Source organism: Ambystoma mexicanum, chromosome 3p (assembly GCF_040938575.1).
Source record: "Ambystoma mexicanum isolate Mex_15411 chromosome 3p, UKY_AmexF1_1, whole genome shotgun sequence".
In the NCBI taxonomy this organism is placed as follows: Eukaryota; Metazoa; Chordata; class Amphibia; order Caudata; family Ambystomatidae; genus Ambystoma; species Ambystoma mexicanum.
Genome location: NC_090925.1, coordinates 131,748,659 through 131,759,017, shown reverse-complemented (window position 1 = coordinate 131,759,017; position 10,359 = coordinate 131,748,659). Strand labels below are relative to the sequence as shown.

At 47.6% G+C, this 10,359-nt stretch overlaps 1 protein-coding gene across 2 annotated transcripts in view; it reads left to right on the top strand.

Moving 5' to 3' along the window:
- Window positions 1–471: 471 nt before the first annotated feature.
- Window positions 472–10,359, top strand: part of LOC138580160 (early activation antigen CD69-like) — an 87,571-nt gene continuing 77,683 nt past the window's right edge. For both annotated transcript variants that reach the window (XR_011304188.1, XM_069650490.1), the window contains exons 1-2: window positions 472–835; window positions 8,439–8,546. Coding sequence is in view for 1 of the 2 variants with exons in the window: in XM_069650490.1 (XP_069506591.1) it covers window positions 595–835; window positions 8,439–8,546 (349 nt within the window). In the remaining variant the exon portion in view is untranslated. The remainder of the gene's footprint in view (window positions 836–8,438; window positions 8,547–10,359) is intronic.

Genomic DNA, 10,359 nt, shown 5'->3' with positions numbered 1-10,359 from the left:
TGTGTCGGAGGCGGGTGCCTCATGAGGTAAGTACTGTGACGAGGAAGAGTAGGACTAGGAGTAATGAAGATTACCGGTAAGTAATCAGAACAATCACGGACATGTTTAGGCGCCTCCAGCTTTCTTTTAGGGGGGTAAAGGAATCTGGGAGAGGAGTAAACGCATCCCCCCTCACCGGGAACGTGAGGCCGGTGCTTGTCGCCCCAGGGTGACCTTGGACACTGGCCCAGCCGGGCCCTGTGAGGTACTCGGCTGCGCCACCTCTCGGCCAGTGCGCGCTGCTTCTTCCGGTTTCAGGCTACATTCAGGAATGACAGTCCCCTCCCGTAGATCTACGTCACTGGATTCTGGATTACTCCGCCCCCATGTTCGCGGGGCCAATTGCAGGCTTGGGTTAACGCGCGGCACTCATGAGGGCGGTGCGAGGCTCCGCCTCCTTGTGGTTTGTCTTGCTGAGTACGCACTTCTGATTAAGTCAGGACTGCACCATGGCGGCGCGAGGCTCTCCTGTGTTTCTCTGCTCGGAGAACGCAACCAGGCACAGTCCTGGCGGATCTTTCAAGCAGGAGAGACGTGCAGCGGGATCTTGCGAGCATGGGGACTGGGGGTGAGCCTACGGGCGTGGTGGACACACAGGAGGCCCTCCTGGAACCAGCCACAGTGCGTGAAGATCTTTCAAGCAGAAGCGGCCCACCGGGGAATATTGTGGAGAATGGTGGTGACCCAGACCCTAGACAGAAGGGGCCCCTGCCTGGGGGTGAGGTCGCATTGTCAAAGGAGGAGCTCCTGCCGCCGACGGAACGGGATGAAGTGGAAATGCCGGCATCCCGTACAAGTAGGTGCACCAGAGTCAGTGGATTAAGTGGGATGCTAAATCTTTTACCCTTCTCACTCTATTGAAACCTGCACCCCATCTCGAATCTTCCTTTGAAACTTTGCACTCTCCTCTTTGCACCCTGGTGCCTATAAATGCAAAGAACAGCAGTAAATGCCAAAACTATTGGCATTGCCAATGCATGTTCTGAAATGTGTCAAGCTGAAGAGTTATTGCATTTGATCCACTTTCTGGCTCACTGGGAATTTTTTAACCCATCTTGATTTAGAGTTTGGAAAAACCACTGGCCAGCACCCCCATTCAGAACATTGCTCCAGCACTTCTGTCCCCAAGTTCGTTATGTCTCTAGGATACAAAGATATCACATAAATCAAGCACTTGTGTCTTGTTTGGGAAAGAATCATAACCTCTGCCAAGAAATATGGTTTTCATTGCCTTGTACTTTCTACACAGCAGGCGTCAGTAGCTCACCCAGTTCGGTTTCTATTCTTGTTCCTTTCCTACCTTTAAAATCAGGATTTCATGTCCCACGATGAAAACAAACAAGCACTGGCAAAGCCAATCGTTTTGTGGGTACACTTGGGATAGGCATTTGTCAGGCACTGCCATAATGGTACTTCTTGCCACAACCTAACATCAGGAGTGAGGCACTGGTCTCCTGCAGCTCACCGCACGACGGGAGGAGGCAGTTGCCGACATGAGCATGAGCTCCACTAGAAGATGGCTGCCTCTGCACGGCTATCACCATAGAGCCTGCTTCCCAGATGGATGCTCTTCCATCTGTGTCTATAGTGGCTCACCTGACCCTCAGATTGGAAGAATCCTTTCAAAATGCTCGTTGGACTCCTAGCCGGCAGGCTGGGCCGGTGTCCATCTATTCAAGGCCCATGGCCTGTGTGAGCCTATCCGCAGCTGCTGAGGGCGACTCCATGTTCCTTTCTACCGCTATGTCCCCGCTCCACCTGCAGTTTCCCTGGCACGCTTCCTGATGTGGCACTTCGCTGTTGCATCACGCTTCACCCAAGGAAATGAAGCTCCTTCCCGCCTGTTCATATCCTTGTACAACTGCTAGTGGTGTTTAATGGTTCTCTGGTTATCATTCAGCGACACCGCCGCAGCGCTTCTGCTCTATCCTGACAGCATATGGCACTATATTTATCCTGGCAAATGCAGTTCCTTCTGTTCCTGGATGCCTTCTCTTCCGGGACACTAACTGCATCCTGCTCCTTGAGGCATGGCCAATAGCCTGCAGTCCTACCTTTATTCTGTCTTTCTTGATGTGTATACCTGTCTGTTGCTGACAATTCCAATTGCTTTTATCGAAAGTTTTAATTGAAATTACGATTTAGGAAGTTCTAAACTTTTATTGGAAATTTTAATTTAAAATGTACAGTAGGAAATAGTTTTTTAATTATTTTATAACGTTCTATTATGTGGTTTACGTATAAGTACAGTAAAGTGGCATATGTTGTTGCTTTTCCTCGTGTTCTCCCAGCATTGGGTCTAATCTTGCTCTGTTCCCTTTGCATATTTCATGTAGCCCCCTATTGATGTGGGTGAGACTTTCCCTTTTGCACCCATGATAATGTGCCTGGTAGCTTCTGCATCCCTACCTCCTGCATTCTCTGGACTCCATTATCATTTGCCTCTGCTGCTTTGTTTACTATGTGCTTGCACCTCCTTTCTCGATTCTTCACTTACCCTCTTCTCTTCCCCCACCTTCCTGTTTTTACTCTCCTCTTCTTGCCTGAAACGATGCTGCCCCATTTTCCTGTCAATTACCTGATTAATCTTAAATGCCTGACTGCTTGCCTGATGTAGCCCGTCATTCAATTAGGTGAGGCTTATGCAGTCTACCTATTTGTTCCACCCCCCCCTTGTCTTGATGCGCCTCGAAACACCATTTCTGCTGTATAGTGTGCATTATGAATAAATACTCCCTGGCCATTAGACGGCAACAGCTAAAACATGATATGATTATCTGCACATACAATAGCAGTGCCTTGCAAATCCCTGTCTAATACCTATACACAAGCCAAAACTGTTGGCTTTGTCAATGCTTGTTTTAACAGGACTTCAGCGCAGGGCACATAGATAAATTAAGTGAGACACCCTTGGCCATTTTAAGCAGTCATTAAGCCATTAGCTCTCGGCAGACAGCTTAGAAATAACACAGGTGGGCTGTATGCAGCACAAAGTTAGATGCTGCTGCTTGACGGTGAACTTTTTGAGCTGATTTTTACCACTTTTCTTACAGCAAAAAGAAGGTGGGATAGTCCACAAGTCTCCTCCCCTTCCATCCATATACTCTCCCTTTCTATATACTTTAAACTTCCCGTCCATATTTTTGCTACAAAAAGGGGTACAAAATGCAGCAGTTTTTTAAAATTTATTTTGTATTTAGCAGTTGGTAAAACAAAATAAACCTTAAGCTTTTTTTAAAAGTATTAAACAAGAAAAAAATATTCGAATTAAGACAAAGAGGAGCAGGGGAGTCAAACAGATCCAAATAACGTAGGGGTTCCAAAGCAAAATAAGATCATTGTTGAGAATTTACTGAGCAATTTGTCCAGCCATTTTAATCTCAAATCAGTAGCCCCCGGACAGTTTAAGGTAATGAAATAATACAGCTGTAAAGCTTGCATTGAATGTCCCGCTGGTTCACTGACAAAATGCAGCAAAACAATTGGCTGCGACTACGTCATTCGGCAAACATGGATAATATGAAATAGCCAAACACCCACAAGGTGTGTCCCTCCTCGGATGTTCCTTTCCTTCCTAGATGTCCTCCAGTGTAATAGTTTGGGCTTGTAAGTGGTGCTTAAGTATCACCGAATAGCCACAACTGTGCATCCGTGTCACAAAATATGTCCAATCAGCAACAATGCACCCACTGCCAGTTCCTGTGCCTTCCCATTCTTCAATGCGCCAAAGAATGTTCACCATCCAGACTTTACCCCCAAATGCCTGCCCATCAGTAGCTCTGCCAATGAATGGCGTCCTGTGCAAAAGAAGGCTCGGCCATCAGTTACCCACCACAGAATGACCACCAGTTGATATGCACAGAACACCTGCCCACTAGATACACTGCCCACTAGAGTCACAAAATGCACCATCTTCAGCTACTATGAACATAACGCCCCCCACTGGTTACTATGCACAGAATGTCTGGCCACTAGTTACGCTGCCACAAAATCCACAATCTTCAGCTACTATGAACATTACACTTCCCCCACTGGTTACTATGCACAGAAGACCTGGTCACCAGGTATTGTGCCCAAGAGGACTTGTCTATCATGTACTTTGCCACAGAACAGCACAGGCTGTTTATTTTAAAGGAAAGTGGAAAAGAATAACCTGAGGTCTTGTGGAGAGGGGACCTTTTATCAGGTGTAGAGAAGGGGCCTTTGTTAGACTAATTCCGTGTTCTTCTCTATTGGCTTTCAAGAGCACATAGGCCTCGTCCTCTGGCAGGGACAGTGCAAGTGCAACAGAACCTGCATTATAGAGAGGGCAGTGTGAGTACTAGAGGGCCACAGCAAAGGGAGGAACATGTCTCGTGCTTTCCCGTGCTCACTTGTCTTGCAACTTGAAGAACAATCTCAGCCCTTCAATGTGAGTCACGGTAGGGGCGGGACTGTGTGAATAATTCTGTGTGACCTGCACACCTTGGAGAACAGTCTCATTCATTGTGTGCGAGTCTCACGTGTGAGGTCCTGGTCTCGCAATATGTCTCCCAAATTGAATGAGGACCCCTTGCGATGGATCACGATGTCTATCATTGTGGCTCTCGTTTCTCCCAGCAGGGTCTGTCATTGGCTGCAAGTTTCACAGCGTGGAGCCCAGTCACTCTCAGTGCGAGCCTCACAGCAGGGAGCACCGCCTCGGGGGTGGTGAGGGGGCAGGGAGTGGCATTCCTTAACCCACAGTCTCATTGAGCTGATGCCAAATGTAAAGCTTGTCTCACTCATGGGATGTGAATCTTACTCTTAGGATCCGTCTCACTCACTCAGAGTGAGTCTCACACCTTCACACAGTGTAATTCATTGATTGCGGGCTCGCTCATTGAGTGGTAATCTCACACCTCCGAGTACTGTTGTTACAATACAGTTCCCCTTGAATGCTTTTTTTGTAAACATTGAAGTAATTACCTGTGGCACTTTTGAGAAAACGAACAGAAATGTAAATGGCCGCAAAAACTAACCCTGCAGTCTGCTCCGGGGGAGGGGGTGGGGGGAGGGCTGGCGTTTTTCCATGGCCCCCCTCCCCCGCGGTGCTACGTCTCCTGTTACAAAGTATCAATTCAACAGATCCCTGCATTACACTTTCTGCGACCATGATGGGCAGTGGCTGCGATACAATGTATCGATAGCGGATTTGGCAATAGCAAATATTTTTAAGCTCTGAAGTGCAATGAAGACAGATTCACAAGCAGTGGGTCGTCTAGGCCAGTCTGTTATTTTCTAATCTTGTTTTTGTTTTCATTTTTCTTTCACTGTCTGCTCTTTTCTATCTCCCCTTTCTTGTTTCCCTTCGTTCATTCCTTCCTTTTTTCTCCCTCCCTCTTTCCCCTTTCGTTCATGTAAAAAATTATTTCCTTCCATTTTTTTATTACAATCATTTTCTTTCAGCTTTCTGTCTTTCTCTCCTTTTTTCTTCATTCCATCTTTTTTGTTTCACCTTCCTCCCCACCTTGTTTCTTGTTTTTGTGTCTCGTTTTCTTGTTCACTTTCTTTTTAACTCCTTCCTCCATCTTGACTTCTTTCTACATTTAATCTGTCCTTCTGTCTCATTATTATTTTCTTTTAACTGATAAACGTCACGAGCTGCACCATGTTAAATGTCTTCCACTTGTTGTCTTTGCACTTTTCTAGTGAACGATGAATTTATAGATCTTACAAATGGAACTGAAATCTAACTTCCTTTTCAGTAAAGGAAGAGCAACCTTAGTTCCTGTTACGTTTATGGAAAGCCCAAACCCAGCGGTAACATCCAAGCCTGCGTCTCTGTGGCATCTAACAACTCGGCCAAACTCTTTAAAATCTGCAAGGAGCTGGCCAATTCTGCTACAGTCTCTACCTCTCCTGTCCCCTCCCAGGCCCCCTGCCCAGCCCTGGCTTCTCATTTCATCTCTAAATCCCAGGACATCCTGTCCGCCCTGTCGTCTCCTCCGGCACCCCCTGTGACCACCTGTCCTCCCTCTTTCTCTTCCTTTCCTCTGTTCTCCCCTGATGAGGTTTCTAGACAAGTCCTATCTGTAAAGTCTCGTCAATAGGTTCTTCCAAAACCATCAAGGACCACATTGATACCTTGGCCCCTTCTCTGGCTGACTTCTGCAACCTTTCCTTCGCCACTGGAGCTTCCCCCCCTCCCCCCAAGCACTCTCTTGTGCACCCTCTTCTAAAGAAAACCTCAGCCGACCCCGCCCCCCCCCTCCTGCCCGGCTAACTATGCCCGCTCTCCATGACTCCTTTCCTGGGCAAACTCCTAAAAAAGCTGGCCATCTCTCAGCTTAATCTTCATACTGAATCTGTTGGTTGTCTCCACAGCCATAAGCCTGGTTTCAGATCAGCCAGAAGCACAGAAACTGCTCTCCTGAACATCCATGAAGACCTGCTCTCTAACCTTGATTCTAATATTCCCCTCTGTCCTTATTTTACTTGATCTCTCTTCTGCCTTTGACACGGTCAACCATGCCATCCTGCTCAATCGTCTCTGGGTATCACCGATCAGGCTGTGGCCTGGCTGACCTCTTTCCTCTGTGATCGACCCTCCCAGGTCCAACTTGGGTCCTTCCTCTCCTCTATCTCACTCTCTACCTGTGGTGTTCCACAGGGGTCGAACCTCTCTCCCTGGCTCAACAATAACTGGCACCTCTCGCCACCGCATTGCCGCTCTCTGCTCCAACTTTCAGTGCTATGCGGATGACACTCAGCTCATTTTTAGGCTCCCCTCTGCCCCCTCTTCTCCTTCTCTCATCTCCGACTGTCTGTCTGCTATCCAGGAGTGGTGTGCCACCACCGATTCCTGCCTTAATGTCAGTAAGACTGAGCTTCTCCTCATTGGCTCACCTGCACCTTCCTTTCCTGTCACTCTCTGGCGGGCCTCCCTTGGCCCTCTTCCTGCCTCCACTTGTGAGGCTAAGAACCTCGGGGCCATGTTTGTCTCCACACGCTCCTTTTCTCCTAACATTTCTAGGAAGTCAAACTACCAACTGCACCTCCTCAGAGGTATTCTTCCTTTGCTCTCCTTCCCCCAGAAGCTCACTGTCTCCAGAGCTCTGGTTCTCTCTAGGCTAGACTACTGCAACAGCCTCATTCTAAATCTGCCTGCTTCTACTCTCCGCCCTCTGCAACTCATTGTGACTTGTCCTTGGCCTGAAGCCCAGGGATTGTATCTCTCCAGCACTGAAATCTCTGCATTGGCTCCCAGTGGCTGCGAGGATTAAGTTCAAAACCCTCTGCATTGTCCACAAGGCCTTCTGGGGCCTGGGGCATCCATACCTCCAACTCTCTCTTAGTAAATCGCTTCTCCAAGCAACGAGTTAGTGGTAGATCTTTCTTCGTCTGGGGCCTCCCTCTGCAACAGTCTCCCTGCTTGCTTCTCTGAAACTTGAGGAGAACTATCTCCGGTTCCGGAAGCACCTCAAGACCTTACTCTTTGCTTCTGCCTTCTCTCGTCCTCGCCCCTGCTGATTTCCTGTGTGAATACTGCACTGATCACCTGGCTACCCTCTGATTTCGGGCCCAGATCCCTGCCCGCCCATTTGCAAACCCGCAGTGCCTCCCGGCAACCCTTGCACTTGGGTCTGGATCTGTAACCCCACAGCCCCCACCTGCATTTTGGATACCTGCTGCCTGCACTTACCCTTGCACCTGCCACCCGCACGTTTTGTTTTGATACCATGTACAGCACTGCCCCCTCCGCTTGGCACATCTCCCCTGCACTTGCGCAATCTCAATGTCACCTGGCCTAGTAAAATCGTCTGTCCTCCCTCTGTTCCCTCTCCCTTGCCTCGTCGCGCCGTGAAACATAGGTGTGTTATAAATGCAATATCATATCATGGAAGGAGACAGTGACTACAGAAGGGCGGCAAAAGTAAGACGGGAACAAAAGAAAGAATGGATGTTAGAAGAAAGGAACATTCTAACATTGTGTTCTTGTATAGCGCTTCATTACGGATTCCCCCCTTTTCTACTGTCTGTAATAACAGGTGCTCCTTTATTGACTTCTGGCGAATTAAAGGGTAAGTCGAACTTGCTATGGGATTCGAAATTGCAAGGCAGGGAGTTGTCATGTAAGAGACCAGAACATTACTCGAGAACTGTCCACTCGCACTGAAGAAGATAAGGAGGGAAAGAAATTTAAGATGGAAAGAAATACGAAAGAAAGCAAAGATAAACAAAGATTGAATAAAGGAGAGGCGGTAAGAAGTCCCGGACTTGGTCTAGTGAGTGCTTGCGTGGAGCTGCTCTTTGGAAGAGTCACAGCGCCACCCAGTGGGTGAAACGTTGGTTGACGTACATGTCTTTTAAAATATTACTTCTGTCGTTGCTCCGTGATGAAAAACAACCTTGCATGAACAGTGCGTTTTCTTTTGCAGATCATGAAATCGCGTGCTCCCTGAGAAGAGCGACCGGACCCCGATTTCTGGCTGTTTATTTAGCAGGCCTGGTGCTCGTTGTACTTGCCCTGGGAGTTTACATTGCAGGTGAGTGTGTGTGTCTGCAGGACAGAAGTCCTTAGTGATCCGCCCTAAAAGCGGCTCTCGCTGAGCGATAGAGGTTGCACCAGTAGACGAGGGAGGGGGCTTTTTAGCAGAGGAGCGGACGGCGGTCGGAGCTGGAGGGCTTTAGAGCTCTGGCCCTCCCAGCAGCCGCCCTCCTCCCCTGCAGTGCCCAGTGTCCGGACTTGACTTCTGAGATCAGAACGGGACGAATACCCGCATTTCTTCTTTTTCTCTTTAAATTATTGTACTGTGTATTTTTTGTTGCGTGAACTGCCGATGTTTGGATTTCAATTTCAGACAAAGTGGCAGATTTGAAAAGCCACCCATGAGCATTTTGTCATGAAAATGTGAACTTGTTGGTGGTTTCGCTGCGGGCAGATGGAGATTTTGCCTACTTTTGAGGCACGAAATGTCGACCTGTGAAATGACAGCAATGTTTGCGCACCCCCAGCAACAACAAAAAAAACACAAACATTATCGATTTCAGGCCTAATATCTTATCTAACAATATAATAAAAGGCCAGATGTATGTATGTCCAATGCAGTAGCTTCGCCAGTTGCCACCGCTAGAGGGAGCTGTAGGCTTAGGATATGTAGTGGCCCTTCTGTGTCAATCAAAACCTGCATTTTGGCCCGTGTACACGGACAGGCCTGTACACTAGTGCTAATATAATTGTAGCGTCTGAGAGGGAGGAATTGGGTGATTTTCGCTCCTCAGAGTGAATTGTAGGTGGCATGTGTCATGGCGATAGAGCAAGAACCTCTTTATACATAAACGCAAAATAGCCCTGTCTCTGTGTTTCATTAACTGTGAGAAACTGGAATAAAAGGATATTTTCCCCATTTAAACTGTGTTGTAAAAACCGGCTCATTGTCATTATAAACCATGGTTTCCCTTATGCTGACTTTAATCAAAAGTGATGGTAACTGACAGGATGAGGCGTAGAGAGATGGGAGAATTAACCGAAGAAAGGGGTGAAATAATTAAGCATTAGTTTCCCCTTTTCGTGTGTTGCTGCTGTTTTAGTCACGAGGGTAGGTTTGTTTAAAAAATGGCGGCTATCGGGGTCTAGCAGAGGATGGATATGAATGGGGGGCTCTTATGAGGGTGTCACTACATTTCAATTTGGTGTTGGGGGGGGGGTGTTGCAATTTTTCACGTGTGTGCAGTTCATTGGTGAAAACACGTATGTGCGCGGTTAGGAAGCACTCATTGGCAAAGGCAACATTATTCTATGAGCTTTTGTACAGTGGCAATGCTTTCTTTGTTGCTAGGCACTGACATTCCAAGTCTAGGTGCTCACACCATGCTTTTGCTTGTGTTGCAGGCATATGTTAATCAGATTTTGTACTGTGCCAGTCACCACCATAGTAGTTTTACAGCAGTGCCCAGGCCCTTGCGATGCATGCCATGTGTTATCATTTGGCAGGGCTGTCACATCATTGCCAGGTCCCTGCGCCAGTTGACATCTTCCGCTATGAAGCGCCCAACTACTCTAAAAAATGTCCAAGTACTGCAATCATTTGCCACGGTGCTCCCATTTTACGGGCATTCTAGTCCCGGACACTCAGACCATCCTTTCAAGACATTGGAATCCAATACTCATGCTTTATTAACATTGTGCTCTTGCTGCTGGGTTTGTGGTTTTAAATAACGCACAGGATGAATGCGTTCTAGTGCCTCGTCTTGGGTGCTACATTGTCTAAATAAACTGCCCCACACACTACACAAGGGGGCATGAATAATTAATGTTTGTGAACGGTTCCAAGGCATATTCAGGGTGGCTGATTTTTG